The sequence below is a fragment of the Podarcis gaigeae genome (genome assembly GCF_964106915.1).
Source record: "Podarcis gaigeae genome assembly, chromosome: 3".
NCBI lineage: Eukaryota > Metazoa > Chordata > Lepidosauria > Squamata > Lacertidae > Podarcis > Podarcis gaigeae.
Window position 1 is genome coordinate 39,866,338 of NC_139680.1, and position 18,691 is coordinate 39,885,028.

The 18,691-nt window shown below is 43.8% G+C and overlaps 1 protein-coding gene across 4 annotated transcripts in view; it reads right to left on the reverse strand.

The window, feature by feature from the left end:
* HMGN3 (high mobility group nucleosomal binding domain 3) overlaps positions 1 to 4,857 on the reverse strand; it is a 32,116-nt gene extending 27,259 nt beyond the window's left edge. For all 4 annotated transcript variants that reach the window (XM_083730958.1, XM_083730957.1, XM_083730955.1 and 1 more), the window contains exon 1: positions 4,468 to 4,857. In XM_083730958.1, the coding sequence (XP_083587084.1) occupies positions 4,468 to 4,482 (15 nt within the window). In that variant the 5' untranslated portion in view covers positions 4,483 to 4,857. The remainder of the gene's footprint in view (positions 1 to 4,467) is intronic.
* Between the last annotated feature and the right edge of the window lie 13,834 nt (positions 4,858 to 18,691).

Here is an 18,691-nt window from a genome sequence, read left to right on the forward strand (position 1 = left end):
CTGTGCAAGCTACTTCCCAAACTATTAGTGAGAAGGCACAAGGAGGAAAGTAAACTGCAGTGTGCATGCAGTCTAAGTTGCATTTTACATGCACATGCTAGTTGCAATTCTAGTGACACCCAATTCTTTATTTCCCCATCAGGAACTCCTCCATCCTAGATGCTGTCCAACAGAGAACATGTGTGGTTTTTAATCTTTCTGGAATGAAAAATCTGAAGGTCTGAAATCTGTTTTTACTATTTTCTCTGGTTTAGAATAACCTCTTCTTTATTTGTTATTTATAGTATGATGAATGACTATAGTATCATGAATGCTTTTTCTATATTTACAATAACATGTTTGTTTGTTTTTAAGTGGCAGACGGGGATCCGCTTACTCACATGATTCTATGATTCTATAATAATTTGATCTGGCTTCAACTGGCTTCAGGATGTAACTCCAAGAGAGCGTGGTCAGAGAGTTGGATGGACAAAGAAAGTAAACTGGTGGGTGAGTGGTTGGAAAACAGGGATTGCCCCCTCAATGTAACTGTTGTATAGCAGACACAAGCTTGGCCAGTGATCAGTCCAACAACATCTGGAGAGCTACTGGTTCCCATACATGCAAAACGGGATTGCTCTGTTCACTATAAAGATCCAATATTACATCAGGAGCTGATATTTTCAGGTTGAAAACCCTAAAAACAATTCAATATGCTTGCTTTACTAGTGAAACCTTCCCTTCGCCAACCTCTTATTTAAAGATAACATTACAATGACTGAGGGTGTTGTAAATAAAATGTTTTTAAAAGAAAATGGTCTAACAACAAATCATTAAAAGCTGTAACAATGGGTGGAGCTGAGTTTAAAGAACCACAGAGCATCTGAAACCAGTGGCTTGCTCACGCATAATGCTGATCTGAAGCCATGGTTTGTTGTTGGGCTTACACAAACATCCATTTCTTTTAACCATGGTTTGGCATTATATGTAAACCAAGCACCCTTCTTTAACCATGGTTTGCTTGACCACCCTTCCCCAGAAGCTCACTAAACTACAAGAGCCTGAAGCAAGAACTGGTGGAAATCAGAGGAAACTTTAGAGAAACAAGCCATGGCTTGTTTTTCTCTAGAACAACTCATAGTTAGCTCACTGTCTGTCCAAAACACAGCTTAGTATTATGTACAAACCAGGTCACTGTCTGACTTAAAGCTGCATTTGCATTTACTGTCACCTAACCAGACCTGCAGGGACGCGGGTGGCGCTGTGAGTTAAACCACAGAGCCTAGGACTTGCTGATCAGAAGGTTGGCGGTTCGAATCCCCGTGACGGGGTGAGGTCCCGTTGCTCGGTCCCTGCTCTTGCCAACCCAGAAGCTGTACGCCGGCTCCCTCAGCCAATAAAGCAAGATGAGCGCCGCAACCCCAGAGTCGGTCACGACTGGACCTAATGGTCAGGGGTCCCTTTACCTTTACCCAGACCTGCAAAGGCAAAGCGTTAAAAACAAATTTCCCTTTTATGTACAGCAAATTATTTCCACAGTGCTGCTGTTAAGAGTTGTGTTTGGGGCAGTAATTTATGGTCCTACTTTACAGAATGACCAAGTTCCCCAGTTACTACAATTCTGAAGAAAGTAAAGTAAAATCCATTGGGCTCCACCATAAGACCACCAAGTCCTGTGTCCAAAACAGCATAACCGCACCCCTCTAGCTTAACATGTCACAGTAAACCTCAAAGGGTTGGCCTCTTCCAGTCTTGGTGACAGCACATTTGTTCTGAGCATTATATATGAAAGGGTTTTGGGGAAAACAAATGTTCTAGAGCAGTAAGGTAAAGGTAAAGGTACCCCTGCCCGTACGGGCCAGTCTTGACAGACTCTGGGGTTGTGCGCCCATCTCACTTAAGAGGCCAGGGGCCAGCGCTGTCCGGAGACACTTCCGGGTCACGTGGCCAGCGTGACATCGCTGCTCTGGCGAGCCAGAGCCGCACACGGAAACGCCGTTTACCTTCCCGCTGGTAAGCAGTCCCTATTTATCTACTTGCACCCGGAGGTGCTTTCGAACTGCTAGGTTAGCAGGCGCTGGGACCGAGCAGCGGGAGCGCACCCCGCCGCACGGATTCGAACCGCCGACCTTTCGATCGGCAAGTCCTAGGCACTGAGGCTTTAACCCACAGCGCCACCTGCGTCCCATCGTTCTAGAGCAGTATTGGGCTATAAATCCCATACTAAAACTCTGGTTTACTTAGTGCTAATTTAGTATTTTCAGTACAGCAGCAGACATGTGAAAGCCTAACTGGAAGAGCTTAGAGCACTGACCCTTCACTGTATTATAGTTCAGTAATTGATAGGTTTCTTTCTGCACAAATACTTTGTGTTTGATTCTTCCAATCCACTGATGGCTAAAACTTCAAAATATATCTAAATACCATCTAGAGTTTCATACTTCTCTTGATAATATGGTTATCTGCATTCTTTACAGTCGTACCTCGGAAGTCGAACGCCTTGCGAGTCGAACGTTGTGGTTCCTGAATGCCGCAAACCTGGAAGTTGAGTGTTCCGGTTTGCGAACGTTCTTTGGAACCCAAACGTCCGACGCAGCTTCCGTGGCTTCTGATTGGCTGCAGGAGCTTCCTGCAGCCAATTGGAAGCTGTGCCTTGGTTTCCGAACATTTTGGAAGTTGAATGGACTTCCGGAACGGATTCCAAGGTACAATTGTATTACAGAGTGAGATCAAAAGAGGGGGTTGAGAAGGAAAGGACACAAGCTGTTAAGATACACGAAAAGGCACCCGAAGCCAGGTGTATTGGTTTTACTTTGTCAAGTTTGGATTTATTCTTCCTCTTGTCAAAACCACACAGCATGTTTTATTTCAATGTTTTAAACAACTTGCTGACCTTAGAAAGCCATTGGTACCTTTTATTCAGATATTAACTTCTACAGAACCTCTGTAGAAATTCCATTTCTATGTAGAGAAAGCCGCTCTTTTGTGGCACTGCAGACTCCAACTCCCATCAGAGCCAGCTGGCATGGCCAATGGTTGAGGTGCTGGGAATTGCAGTATCAGGAGTGCCACAGATTCCCTATCCCTTGACTATTTTGTTGTTGTTTTGGTTATGTTGCTTATGTTGGATTCATAGACTTGCAAACTTCTCAGCATTTATCCCGTGAAGTTCCCAGCCCCTAATTTCTTCAGGGCACCATTTTGGGGAAAACAATAAATCTTCACACTCTTTTTTAAAAAGGTGCCGGTACTCACCATGAAGTTGTTACAGTAAGTGCCACACTTTTAACATTTAACTTTGGGGGGGCGGGGGTACCCTTGAGTACCCCCAGGAGGAAAAAAACACTGCCTCTGACCATTTCAGCCCTGCCTTGCTGGCTTCTGGGTGAAATGCAAAACCAACTCCCTGCCAGAAACAAGCGCATCGAGAGATAGGGAAGGAATATACCACCAAATCCAACCGTACAGGGGGAGGCACGAGATCTGAATTTGGGGAGGGAGGGGAGTGCAGTGCAGGGGGCGCAGGAAATCCCCAACAGCTGCAGGAGAAGGAAACGAGGAATGGGCAGCGGAGGTGGGAAACTCTCCGAGGCCAAGCGGCGCATCGGCGGAGAGGCCTCCCTCTCGGCTCCCCTCCCCGAGGGTGCCGAGCTCCTCCCCGCCGTCCAGAGCGCTCTCCCTGGGTGCTCTTTGGAAACTCTCCGTTGTTATTGCCGCCTTCGTATGCGAGCAGCCTGTGCTGCCCAAGGCCGTCGATGCCGCCTCCTGTCCTGATTGACACCGGAGTTGGTACATACGGGGTCTGTCACGGGAGGGGAGGAGAAGGGTGTCGTTTGGTCTAAATATGGCTTTTCTGGTCTGCCCCCTCCCCGTCTCTCCATGTTACCTTGGCGCCGCCACCATCATCAAGGCTGCAAGGGAGACAAGAGGCAGCGCAAGGCAGGGGCGCAGGTCCCCGAGGGGGAGGGAAGGGGGAGATACACACACACACACACACACACACACACACAATAACAACACACAGAGGCAGTTTGCACAGCCTCCCGCTCGGAGTTTGTCAGCAGCCAACTCTTCCCCGGCGGAGAAAGGAGCGGCGGCACCGCTGCCGCCGCGACGTTGCGCCAGCGAGCGCGCAAGAGTTGTGGCTGCAAAAGCAGCTCCGGGGACAACTAGATAAGGACGGAGCGAGGAGCCCACACGGCTGGTTGTATCACACAAACACACACGCCATTAAAACGTGTGCAAGACGTCGAAGGCCACACGCACATGTCACACTACAGAGATCTCCCGACAAGCCGCCTCTTGCAACAGGCGCTTCCAGCAACAACAGCAGCAGCAGCAACGCTGAAGTCGTGCACGACCCGCGCGGCCTCCCGGAACCACGCAAATGCCGCGCGTTGCCAAAGGCTGCGTTTTCTTTTTGTTGTGTGTTTCTTTCCCCTCGCCCTGCCTCCCTCTAACTCAGACCTGGAGGCGACCTCCACGCACCTTTCTTTTCGGCATGATGTCCCTTCTGCGGGCCGCCGAAGGGAAGCGACGAAGACGCGGCTGCTGCTATTGCTCCCTCGCTGCTGCTGCTATGACTGCCACCGCCGCTGCACAAGCGCAGATCTCGCGTCCTCCTCCGGCGGTGCCTTACGAAATGTCCCCGATCCGCGGCGGCCCCAACGACAGAGGTGGCAGCAGCAGCGGCAGCAGCAGCCTGGGCGCTCTCGGCGGAGCCTTCCTGGGGGCGCAAGCGGCGGCCTCCACCCGCTGCCACTAGCGACCGCCCGCCTCGTCCGGAGAGCGAAAGAGAAGCGCGCGCATGTGTGCGTGTGTTGGGGGGGGGGGTTTGCACACTTCGGGATCGCGATTGGCTCCCCCGTTCGGTAGCCCCCCCCTCCGTCGCAGACGACTAGCGAGGGGAAGGCCTTGCGGTTCAGATGCAGGGCACGCAGGGGCGAGGCGGGATCCTGCCATTGGCCAGCCGGCGGCGCGCGGAGGCTTCCTTCCCAAAGGAAGGTCGGAAGAAGAAAGGCGGATCGCCCTATCTCCATTTACCCCGAGTGTAGCGGGGAGAGGAGGGTTGCTTCCTTCGCCACCCTTCCGCGTTAGCCACAACTGGCTTCCCCCCTCCAAAGATCCTAACATGTTCTTCTACCTCACCGTTGTTGCCATAATGTTGATATCGAGACCATACCGTCCAGTGAAAATAGGGACATCCTAAGGAAAAGTGGGACATTTCGCAATCAAATCAGAAACCTGGACGTTTTCAGTAAATCCGGGACTGTTCCTGGAAAATAGGGACACTTGGAGGGTATTATTATTATTATACCGAGTTAGTGTATAATGCTGTAGCCTACGAAATATGGTTGGCAATAAATCCCTGCAGCACTGATCTATTCGTCTCTGATGCTTTTATTTTAATTTTACGCACCGGATTGCTTCCCTCTTGAGAGCAGATGTCGGTTGTCCTCTTCAGGCCATGCACTTCAAGGGAATTTCAAATTACGATATTGTTTGTTTCTGCTGCCTGCTCCGGAGGAAGCTGCTAGCTTCATTAAATATGGCCGGCATATAATCTGAGAGATTTCAACAGTCAGTTGAAGGGATGAATGCAGGAAAACCATCAAGTCATGGATTTGCCCCTATTTCACATACCGGTAAATTAGGCCTACATCAAGCAGGAAGTGGCTAGTCTTGTGTCCTACTTTTATAGAGGACAGTCCTGTTTTGAAGGACAGTCCTCTGTAGGACAGTATCCCCCATTTGAGGGCAGCCCACCCAAATTTGGTTTTAAAGATGAGGAACCATGAAAAGGTGTAGTAGGAACCTTGGAGGTGTTTGCCAGCAGTTAGCGCAAGGTTACCAGATTTTTTTCAATGAATCCTGGGACACTTCAACTTCAATGGATTTTGTATGGGGACTGATTTGTAAATCCGGGGACTTTCCCCAGGAAACAGGGGCATCTGGTAACCTTAAGTTAGCATCACTTGGTCATAAGGCTTCACAGGCTCGGTTGCACAATCTGGGTAAAGGAGGGGGGAAGTGGCAGTGGCAGGGCATCAGGGAAACAGAATGTGCCCTCCCTGCCTGCAATAAATAACGTTCAGCCTTTTGTGTCGTAACTTTACATTTTCTATCCCATTTGTGAAAGCGCACATTCCCACCCCACACTTTTGCATTTCATGTTTCATACAGCTTTGTACTGTATTTTGTAAACAGAACTGCTCCTAGGTACAGATCTGTTAAGGTTTCTTCACTTTCTTAGCAGAAAGTGATGAGAAAGTTGCATAGTGCAATATATTAGTTTGGGACTATTAAGGCAGATCCACACCATACATTTATAAATCACATCCAATTCACGTTTAAAGTACATTGTTGTTGTTTAGTCATTTAGTCGTGTCTGACTCTTCGTGGCCCCATGGACCAGAGCACGCCAGGCACTCCTGTCTTCCACTGCCTCCCGCAGTTTGGTCAAACTCATGCCGGTAGCTTCGAGAACACTGTCCAACCATCTCGTCCTCTGTTGTCCCTTTCTCCTTGTGCCCTCCATCTTTCCCAACATCAGGGTCTTTTCCAGGGAGTCTTCTCTTCTCATGAGGTGGCCAAAGTATTGGAGCCTCAGATTCACAATCTGTCCTTCCAGTGAGCACTCAGGGCTGATCTCCTTCAGAATGGATAGGTTGGATCTTTTCGCAGTCCATGGGACTCTCAAGAGTCTCCTCCAGCACCATAATTCAAAAGCATCAATTCTTCAGTGATCAGCCTTCTTTATGGTCCAGCTCTCACTTCCATACATCACTACTGGTTAAAGCACATTATTGCCCTCAAAAAAATCACAGGTAGTTTTCTGCCCCTCACAGCTTCAATTATCTGAAACCCTTAACAAACTACAGTTTCCATGATTCTTTTGGGGGCACCAGAGAGGTGCCAAAACTGAGTTCCAGTGAGTTCCAGCTGAAAAAGCCCTGCCTGGGCCTGAGCACTTTTAAATGCCATTGATTCGATGGAAGAATTGAGTACTTCCTTTATTTTCTTTCTCATTGGAATCAATGGGGCTGCCAGTGAGAGCTTCACCTTCATCTACTATTACTGCTGGCTAAGGAAAGGCTTGTTTCTAAATTCATGCATTGTGATACCCTTGTACCAGCAGCACTGCTATCACAAAGAAAACAAAGTAGACAACAGAGGCATGGCAAGAATAGATTCTGGGGACACTAATGCTTGCTTGACAGCACAAGTTAATACTGTACTTCCACTTAATGGAGAACCCCAAATGACTTGCCATATTACACAGGGTTTGCCTCCTCAACCACGATGGAGCATAGCATTCCAGGTAACTCTGCTGGCCATCAAAATCACAGGGAATGTATACAAGACCTAGCTAGGGTAGGGAACAAAGATCTGTCCTTTCAAGTTATGTGGCCCAAAGCTACATCATTCATTCAGCTACATCATTACGTCCATGCAACTTTGGTTTAGACTTGATTTTGAAGTGCTTACATTCCCTGTCCCAGGTCATCCGACTGCCCGGGTCTGTTTATACATCCCCTTTTTGTCCAACAAATAGCCAGAATTTTTATTTATACTAAGACCTGTGAGGCACAACACCTGCCATTGCCATCTGCTTTGCTAGGGGAAAGGAGGTTAAAAAAAAAAACAACCCACCACCCCTGTGGTTTGTTTAAAATCCATTAACTCCAAGTAATCTTTCCAATACCATTTGTAGGCAAATAAGGTTGGGGGGGGGGGGAGAGAAATTGCCTTCCTTATATATACAGTTTATAGAACAACAGCCCAGTGAGTAATATTGAGTGTCACTATCTTCAGCGTCGGACAATTTAAATTGATTAAATTGCTACCTGGCTCAAGAAATGGTCCTGTTTGTAATCTGTTTTTAAAAAACCCACAACAACAGCAATATATGGAATTTCCTTAAAACTCTCCATTCTGAAGAGCTTGGCTTGGTTTCCAGCAGGCATGAGCCCATTCCTCCCTGCTGCATTCATAACACGTGCAAATGGTGGTGGTGTCTGAATAGCCCTGAAGCAGAGGTGCAGTTAGGTAATTTTATATTCTGAATTTACTGGAGGTTGGGGGGAGGGAAGGTAGGAAGTAATAGGAATTACTTTGCAGTGGTACTTTGGGTTACAGACACTTCAGGTTACAGAAGCTTCAAGTTACAGACTCCGCTAACCCAGAAACAGTACTGTACCTTGGTTAAGAATTTTGCTTCAGGATGAGAACAGAAATCATTCTCCGGCGGAGTGGCAGCAGCGGGAGGCCCCATTAGCTAAAGTGGTACCTCAGGTTAAGAACAGTTTCAGGTTAAGAACTGACCTCCAGAATGAATTAAGTTCTTAACCTGAGGCAGCACTGTACTTCAAATGGTCTTATGTAGCGGGAGGGAGGGGGAACTTTGTAACATGGCAACAACGAAAACGATTTCAAAATCTGGTAAGTCAGCTCTTCTTGGTTTGGGAGTCCTGCTCAATCTACAGAGTGCCTGCCTCTTACTGGAGGATAAAGAACTAATTTTGGGAGCTGAAGTGTCACCCCCCCCCCCTGGACCCGGGAGTGCTCCTCGAGAGAGCCTGTTGATGAGGTACTGAGGAGCTTGACAGCTGTCAAACTAGCTGTCAAGACGGAAAAAGAGAACTTTGTTTCTGTTGCTCCTGCTGGTTATTTTTGTTACAATTTGTTGAAAATAAGGAAGAGCTGATACAAACTAACTTGACTTTTGGATTTGAACTGAAAGGAATATCAAGGAACCAAAATCCCTCTAGAGGGGGTTTTGGGACATTACAAGAATGGCTGGAGGAGGGAAAATCCAGGCTGAGTTGGACAGAGCATTTGTTCTCTTGGGAAAGTTACAAGGCCAAATTGATGTTTTGGCTACAAATGTTACAACTCTGGACTTAACAGTAAATAACATCACTGAATTTGATAAGGATTTCAATCAGGAAGCCTATGCAACTGGTCAAACAGAGAAACTTGAGAGCTTTGAGAATTTGGAGAAGGAGATATATGTTGTCTCTGAAGAAAAGGAGGAGCTGTAAATTTTGCAGATGGCAAAGGAGAGCTTGAGGCCTGACATGAGGGCAACAAAGGAAAATAAAAACTTGATGTGGAAAGTCTGGCCTGAATTGGAGATTGAGAAATGGAGAGATCTTCTTATGTGGAGATCTGAAGACCTTAGGATTACAAATTTGATTAAGGTGGAAGTTGGAGCTTTGGGGATTTTTGGACTTGAAAGGAGTAAGAAACAAGATTTGGAATACCCCATAGGCTCCACTTTTAAGTATGGAGGTCTGGCTGGAAGAAACATGGATCCTGTTGGGCTGGAGCTTCTCCGAGATTTGGTGTTCAATATTAAGGACTATCAAAAAGACCGGCAGAGAGGAATTGAGAGACAATTAAGAGCCTCGGATGTGAGATCTCCAGGCTGATAGTAGATCAAGACTGATGGACATTTGTTGGGGGCTGAAACCGGGAAAGGGGGGATGGAGTTTGGGAATCCAAAGGGTACATAATTACAATTAATTCTGTTTTTATTTTGTTTGCTATTGGTATGAAAACTGGGAAATCCGTGGAAGGGAATTTTGGTCGATCTTAGAAAAAATGTTCTAAGAATGAGTATTGATGTATAAGTATTTATCTTTAAGTTTGGATAAGGTAAAATTGGTTTTTAAAATGAATTAAATTAAATGAAAACAAGGTTAGCAAAAATAAATTGAGGAAATGGATGAAAGAGAAAAAGTAAAATAATAATATGTTAAAATAAATTATTAAGTTAAAGTTGAGAAATAAGTAATAAGGATTTGCTGAGCTAATAATTTGAATTGGAATACGAGAAGGGGAGGTGTGAGGAGGTCTGAGAAATAAGTTAAAAGAAAATAAGCAATTGAAATTTTATGTGTTTTTAATTGTTTTTTTAAGTTTTGTATTTTTGTATGTTTGTTATTTTTTGTATATTTTTGTTTTTGTTTTATTATAGAAAATGCTAATAAATATTCATTAAAAAAAATTAATTGTTGGTGCTGCTTTACATTGCTTTATCCTGGATTTTTCCTCTTTGGGATAGAAGTTCAATACAAAATATACATATCTAGAACCTTTTTCCTGAAAAGCAGGTGTTTCCCATATCTGAACAGGATGAAATTACTATTACAATCTCAAGCTTTCCATTAGTCATAGTGTCTAGGCAGCTTCCAAGTCCCCACAGCTTCACTGCCAGTCTTCTTTCTGAATTCTTGATTTTTCTGACTCATTTTCCTCTCACCATCCTGAAGTTTAGACACAAAAGAGGAAAGGGAGGATGCGTTTAAATTCATTTGCAAGAACCTAAAATTCATATCCATTATTTCTGCTGTTTTTATAGAGACAGCATGTGAAAAATTGGAAAGAACCTCTCATTTACTTTTGACAGATCTGTTGTCAAATTCTGCAAGATTATTTTGACCGGAAGATGCCTTTTTTGTGTAGCCTGGGAAGGCAACAGCAACCATGGCATGCAATGTAGGCAGTGTTTTAACACTCTCATAAATATGTTTTTAGTAGAACTATATGAGGAAGAGAGGCTTCAGGGGAAAGGAGCGTGAAAGACCGGCCCAAGACATTTTGGCACCTGAGGTGAACCACAAAATGGTGCCCCTTCTCCACCAGGGAAGAAGCGGAGGGTGAAGATCAATATCAGGACCAAAGCAAGGATAAAGATCTGCTGCCTCTGTGGATCCTGCTGCCTGAGGCAGTCACCTCATCTTGCCTCATAGGTGGGCCGGCCCTGTATTTAACACATGTAAAGCACCTAAAATGTTCTAAGTGCTGTACAGATGCTAAAAGATAACATTCCCTGCCTGTAGGATCACAGTCTAATAAGACATGATAAAAAATGGAAAATGCATGGAAGAGGAAGAGGAAGCCAAGAAATGGAGTACATGGATGGGGTCAGGTTAGTCTTTCCCTTGTCATAATATTGTTCCTGGGTGCAACCTCTCAACAGTGCTTGACCACCTGGCCAGTGACTTCCCTTCATTTCTGAAGTCCCAAGCTAAGAACATTGTCAAATGCATAGGTCATAATAAAAAAATACACAACCAATAACTGAAGGATAATTTTCTTTTGAAAGAAATATTCTCAGAAGGTGCAGTATGTAATCTTTAACAATTTAATACAGAAATGCTATCTTGTTTAGTTAGAAGGGATAACCATGTTTAATATTTTATCTCAAGTCAGTTGGAGAATCTGGAAAATAGAATATTCACTATCAAGGAGCCAAATTACAACAAACATATTGAAATCAGATCAGTATTGTAGCCCATCCAGATTTTTAAAAATGGATTGAGAGTAGTTTCAGCTTCTTGTGAGATGAATGCTTTTACGGTTTCCAAGTAAAATGCAAGATAAACTAAAATAGCCTTACCAAATTTGGGCACAAATTAGATGGAGGGGGTGGGGGAATCTTCAACTGTAGCCATTCACACAAATGAGGGTGTAAGTATTCTAACAGTTTATGCTAGCTGAAGAAAAGATGGTTTTACTTCAGTCTGTCAATCTGTCATTGTTTTCTTCTGTCCATCACACATCCTCAGAAGAGCAGCTACCTCTCAGTGCACTCACATAAGATCTCTGCAGCTACCAAACAACACATTGTATAATCATGCTTTTTGAAAAGCATGCTTAGCATTGCCACTTTTATTTTGCAGGGGAAGTGTGGAGTCCTGATGCAGTGCTGCGTTCTCAATTGACATAAGGGCTCCATGCCAGTTCATTGCCAAAAATGCCTTTCTCCCAAGCTGCTGTTTGTGCTCCAGGAGTGCTGTTTTTGAAATAAACAGTACCTTAGGGGAGAAAGAGTGAAGGAAGGGCACAGTGATATTAGATGGGAAACTGATGCAAGATTCCGTGCATTTGATTTGATTTCAAAGTAAATGTGGTTGTATTAAACACATTTTTCAAAAAGCATAAAGTTTTTTCACATGCTTAGTTGGAATCTCCTTTCTTGTAACTTGAAGCCATTGGTGCAAGTCCTACCCTACGTAGCAGGAGAAAACTAGCTTGTTTTTTTCTTCCATGTGACAGCCCTTCAGATACCTTCGTTCTCAAACACCTTGGTACTCAGACATTTTGGCTCCTGAACACTGCAAAACTGGAAGTGAGTGTTCTGGTTTGTGAATGTTTTTTGGAAGCCGAACATCCGACACGGCTTCCGCGGCTTCCAATTGAGTGCAGGAAGCTCCTGCAGCCAATCAGAAGCTGTGCCTTGGTTTTTGAACCGTTTGGGGAGACAGATTAAGTTCCACAGCCAAGGTACAACTGTATTTGTATTTGAAGATATCTCCTCTCAGTTTCCTCTTTTCCAGGCTAAACATACCCAGCTCCTTCAACTATTCCTCATGGGGCTTGGATCAGTGAGAACACATGTCAACTTGATGGGAATGAAGGCCTGATGTTATTCCTGCTTTGACCAGATTTGTGGATCAACCATATCATTTATGAAAATTCTACATAAATAAAATTTTATTTTACTTTCCCCATGTTTTTCCATTCTCAACTCATTGGTTGATGATTCCTGCATAGAGATAAACAGAAGATAGCTCTTCAGTTTTACTCAACTGCTCCAGATTGCTAAATCTATCATGTGTGTCTTTCAAAGAAGTATTCCTAGCGAGTGAGTACCCATGGAATATATACATACACACCTATGTGGCTGTAGAAGTTCCCAGGTCATTTCTGGCAATGAGCTGAGACCTACTCATAAAGAAATCAGAATCTTATCCCCATTCCCGAGGCAAGACATAAGGTTTCTCAGGCAGGTGGAGGTATAGCTCATTTGCAGGCTACATGCATGTAGATCAAGTGGTCCCCAATTGTATCTGAACTTCCCTTTGTTGTTAGAGGTAAGTGAGAGCATAGTTCAGTGGTAGAACATTTTGTAGTTGAAGGAGTCCCCAGATCTCAGTCTCCTAGCGCTTTCACTTTAGTAATCTTACTTCGGAGTCTGGCAGTTATATTTTCTTCTGTATGTTGCCTCCTTTCTGCTGTCTTTAAAGGATGGATATATTGAATCATGTTAGATATCTCTAGGCTAAAAAAGGGGGGGAATGACTTTTTTTTTGGGGGGGTACTCAGCATAGCCTGTTTTCCAGTGATTCATCCAGATCTTCATTTGTGGGAATCCCCACACTTGAGACCTGTCATTTGACTGTTCTCTCATCCTCCTTGTGCTCTGTTCATCATTACGCAGTACTGATGTGCCATTCCAAAATAGAACAAAATGGATAATAACTTTTCAGAGCCAGAAAGTCACATGTGGTTTGACTTACGAAATGAAATATAAAAGCTAGCCAAATTTTCAGTAGGACTTCTATATGCACAAATTGCTGAAGGAGCTTCTAGGTGCAAAAGCAGGGTGTTTTCTCCTGGAACGCATCCACTTTGACTATCTGTGGCATCATGGCCTCTCTGGGGACACAGCCTCTGCATTTTGCAGTGCACTGATTTAATTATGCTTGCCTGTCACTTAGTGACCATAGAAATGGGATCTGGGGAAATCCAAAGATTTAGGGTCTTGGTGTAAATGTATCCCTGAGGGCAGCCAGAAAGGGGAAATGTAAATGGTCTAAACTGGACCTAAAAAAATACATGGGGCTGCAAAGTTAGAAGGTTTGCTGATGTATATTTGTATATTTATTGACTTGAGCTACATACAGTCTTCAGGCCACACAGTGTGGCATATTCCTGCTGAGATGCTAAATACAAAGAAGCAAAATTACAATTAGTAAGAATAGAAATAATAATCTGGAGAAAATCCATACTGTAATGTTGGTTAACTTGGATAAAATGGGCCCATCAAAGAGAGAAAGGCAGAGAAGAACAGAGGGGCTGGATCTAGACACATCAAAGAAGCATTTCAGTTAAACACATTGTAAAATATGTGTGAGAAATGGCGTTGGCAAAAAAGTCAAAGCAGAGAGGAAGGACTCATTCTCTGAGTTTGGGTCTGAATGTAGACAAAATGGCCCCTTTCACACACAAGAGGGAAGTAGATTTGTAGGCCTGGGAAAAACCCAAGTTATGCAGAAGTGTCAAATATCATTCAGAGGTAAAAACAACAACTCTGAATTGGAGATACACACCCCTGCCTGCCAAAAATAATCTGAATGAGGACTGAGCATACTCATCTGGCACAGAATACTCGGTGACTGCTGGGCAGGGTAGGAAAATGGGGGCAGGGAGGAAACAGAATGGAGTGTTCTGCAAAAATGGCTGGCTGAAATGCTAATCTGAGTACTCCATACTGGAACATTATGTTGCAGTTCCCACTTGTCAACTCTATTTCGGTGAAAGCCCAGATTATTTTGGCTCATTTGCTCAAAGGATGGTGGCATGAAAATCAAAGACCAGCAAAGGGATTTGAAAGAACTTCCTCGTGTTTGGCTTTGTACAAATTAGCATCTTAAAATGCAGCAGGGCTGTCTTCCTCCCCACCCCACCAGTGCATTTCAAATTGCATTTGCACGTTACTGTGTGCACCAGAGAGAGATCAGAGAAGTCTTCACCTGTTTGGTTTTCCCACACCTGCAACCCCCCCTTCCCCAGCACCTATTCGTGAGTGAACCTGTCACCTGCACAGCCATCTGCTGGTGTGCAACGTCTGTCTCAAATGTGCACACCACAGTTTAACTGCAAAGCGAATGTGGCTTATGTTTTCAAATGGGATGGAAGTTGGTTCGATGCAAAGCACATTGGTATTTCTTACAAAACTACAGGATAGATATAGCTTGAGGCTAATGTCGTGTACACTGTTTCAAACACCAGCAGTAGAAGTGTGCTGGAGGCAGAGTAAACAGTAATGTACACAAACAGTAAAGTACACATTATACTCCTGACAGGTCTTCTTGTATGGAACTGTGCCATCTAACAATACATTCCTATGAGTTATTCATATGAGGTGCCCTGTTCCCTTGACAAAGCTATCAGTATATCTACATAACAATATAACCACTATAAAGGATTATTTTTGAGATCAGAGTGTTCTTCACTTTGCTGATCACAGCAAATGCGCTAGTGTTAAAGCTGTTTGTCCTCTTAGGATCTTTAATGCAAATGATGGTCACTAATAAATTCAATTTGAAGGGATGATAAACTAGTCCCAGCAATAATGAAGTTTTATGTGGCTGCATTGTATTTATATATTTTTCCAGACTGAAACATCAAATCCTTGGTGCAATTATTCTCTGTTCTACAGTCATACCTATATGGAAACCAGGATAATGTTCCACAGAAGCTGTTGCACCACACACTTCTTTAAAACGTCTAGAAAAAGTGGTGGGAAGACAATTCTATTAGGACACTTTTAGACATGCACTATAGCAATCTTTTATCAAGAAGCCAAAGGAGTGTTTAGACAGCTTTGAGAACAAGAAACAATGGTTACCAAAAAAGCTTACATGGGGTGTAGGATGAATCACACCACAAACACAACTTACTACTGGATCTGATCTGACATTTCAGCTGGTAGAATCTCAGTTAAATCTCATTTTTACCACGTGACTTGCAATCCTAGCTCCTTCAAATATGGCTCCCCTAAATCATTAAAGAAAACACAAGTTGCTATTCTGATAATTTTTCAGGATGGGACCTGAACTATTTGGTTAAAAATGTCAAACAAAAATTGGATCCCCAAATCACTGCATCCGTTCTCAATGCCATCTCTAGAAAATAAATGGCATTTTCTAATCCGGGGGGTGGGGGTGGGAATGGTTGACATCATGGATGGTCAGGCTATAGGGGAGAGCAGTAGACCCATGTGTCAGAGTGGAATTGCTTCCCAATCCCTATAAAGAAAAAGGGCAACTTAAAGTGCAGTTAGGCAAACAGAACGGAATCACCGTGCTTTTCTGCCGTCGGTGCAGTTGCTTTTATTGGTAGGGCTCCAAAGCCAGAAGTCAGGAGAAGTGGCAGATCATCTGCTCTGCATGTAGAATGTTCTGGGTGCAATCCCTGGCATTTCCAAGTAGGTTTGAGAACCCTGCCTGTGACCCTAAGAGCCACTGCTGGTCAATGAGGACAGTAAAGGTAAAGGGACCCCTGACCATTAGGTCCAGTCGTGACCGACTCTGGGGTTGCGGTGCTCATCTCGCTTTATTGGTGGCCGAGGGAGCCGGCGTACAGCTTCCGGGTCATGTGGCCAGCATGACTAAGCCACTTCTGTGAACCAGAGCAACGCACGGAAACGCCGTTTACCTTCCCGCCGGAGATTCAAACCGCTGACCTTCTGATCGGCAAGCCCTAGGCTCTGTGGTTTAACCCACAGCGCCAACCATGAGGACAGTACTGAGTACTGAGCAAGAAAGTCTGACTCAATATAAGGCAGTTTCCTTGGCTATATCTGCTGGGGGTTTGCCTGAGACTCTGGAGAGGTGATGCCAACTGGGTACCAGCTAGATGAATAAACAGACCAATCTGGTGCATAGAAGCTTGTGTCATCTTCAGCTGTTTTTTGCCCCTGAGGTCCTGTGGAGTTTCCTGAAAATGTAACAGGAACAGCAGGTTCTCCCCCCCCCCCCATCTTGAATTAAATAATACTTTGCGAGACATTAAAGAGTTCAGGGTAATAAATGGATTAACATTTGAAAGCAGAAAGATGCCTTCAACCAAAAGTTCAGGTGAGGTTTTTTTAGGGTTTTTTTTTAAAAGCCGGAAGGGGTCTTGTCATGTCACAAAGGGAGCCGCCACTCTCTTTTCTTACAATACCCAACAGCAGAATGGAACCAAATGAGCTGTAGCCTTTGTGTAGGTGGAATACTGAAAAACAGTACAATAAAAGGCCGCCAATTCTCCTTGGAATGAGCCTTCATTAGTATCTTGGCAGCATGCCCACGTGCCACAGAAAAACTCACATTTGGTTCACACTTTTTCTTCAGCATGGCTAAGAGCTGATGGCTGCAGACACGTGACGGCATCTTTGGCATACGAGCCGGAATACTGGATTGGAGATGGAGACCGACTTCTCAGTTTCTCCAGTGAGGCAGAGAATTGTTTGAAATTTTAGCCTAGTTAAAATTCTTGCACCAGAGCCTTCTCTCAGCCTGGCCCCATTTTCTTCTCTTACGATTATTCTGCTTCCAGGGGAAAATGTTTACCCAGTTTGCATCTGGGAAAGCGACTGGAATTTCCAAATATAAAGGATGTTGTTGATAAGGCAAAGACAAAATAATGCTGTTTTGATGCTGCTGTTTGGTCTTTGGAATGTAAAACTACAGAGCTGCCAAGCTCTATGAATGCTTGGAACAAAATTTTGACTGACAATTTTAGACATCGGCACTGAGGCTTTATGCTCAGATGTAAACTTCCAAGCATAAAACTAATCACTAAGGAGAAAGATAGGAGGGCATTAGGACCCTTCTCTCACTATGTTAGATTTTTCCCTAATCTATTGCTAAAATTATTTTTTGACATTTGGAATTTATATTTTTCAGTGTGCGTGTGGGAAGTCTAAATAGTTCTTCCGTATCTAAGAAGCTGATTTTATTTTTTAATTGTAAGAACGCTTTTGTCTCATGGCCCAAGTCATTGGCAGCACCACCTTGGTGTGTTTTGATGGCCACAACAACTATTTGCAGTTGAACAATCTGCAAAGAGAACCTATGATGTGATGAGCAAGATTTAAGCATGCAATCTTTGGTGACAAGGGGATGCTCCATATAGTACTGAGAGAAACTATGTATTTTCTGAAATAACACTATAGTGCAGGGATGCACTTTGGCATTTCAAATTTCAGCGGCGCCTTGTGCAAGGCCAAAATTCAGCACCCCCTACCTCATGCCTTCTGTTCTGCTTAATTCAATACATCATAGTTGCAATGCCCTGCAGCACCCCCTAGATGGACTGGGCCTCAAATATTACTGGATATATTTTAAAGAGCAATACAATGAATGTTTTAATGAGCATTGTGGACATTTTCCACTCTGGCAAAGTGGAAATCAGCCCTAAGGAAGAAGCCTCGCAAAAGTGAGAACTCTATGTATGAATGACATAACATTTGATAGACCACTAGCGATTGCATTTTTTAGAGGTCCACGAGACATGACATAATGCATGCCTAATTTTTAAAAACCATGCTCTCTCTTTTTTTAAGACTACATACACTCTAAATATCTAGCCAAGCAAGCTAAATCTTACTCATATCAGCAGTTTCGTACAACTCTATGGAAGTAAAATAGTGCCCTCTAAAGGAATTCTGTTTGACTACAGTTGATTAAATAGCTTTTTCCATTCCAATTCCTTGTCCAGGAAAATAACGGTCATAAGCTAGAAACTAGAAAGAGGCACCATTATGGAAAATATTCCAGATCATTTCAAGTTGGTGGAATGAAACAGACTCTCCTCAACATTTAACCAGTCATATAGTTACTAAGATGTGTAATTTATTTAAAGAAAGCAAAGATGAGCTTCACACAGCCATTGGCAATTCATTCATTTTTAGGGAATGCTTTATTCCCCAAACAACATTTTTTGTCACCAGAAATTCTGATGAGTTATCAGAATGGGAGGTGGTTGGTGGAGAGTTCTGATGCCAGAGTGGGGTGCATAAAGTTGTGCCTCAAAATCACATACTCTTTGAATATGTAAGCAAATTTTTTTTTGGCCAAGATGTCATTTAAACAAACCATTTATTTATAGAGTTGTGGTAGTTAAAAGTGACTCTGCAACTGCACCCTTT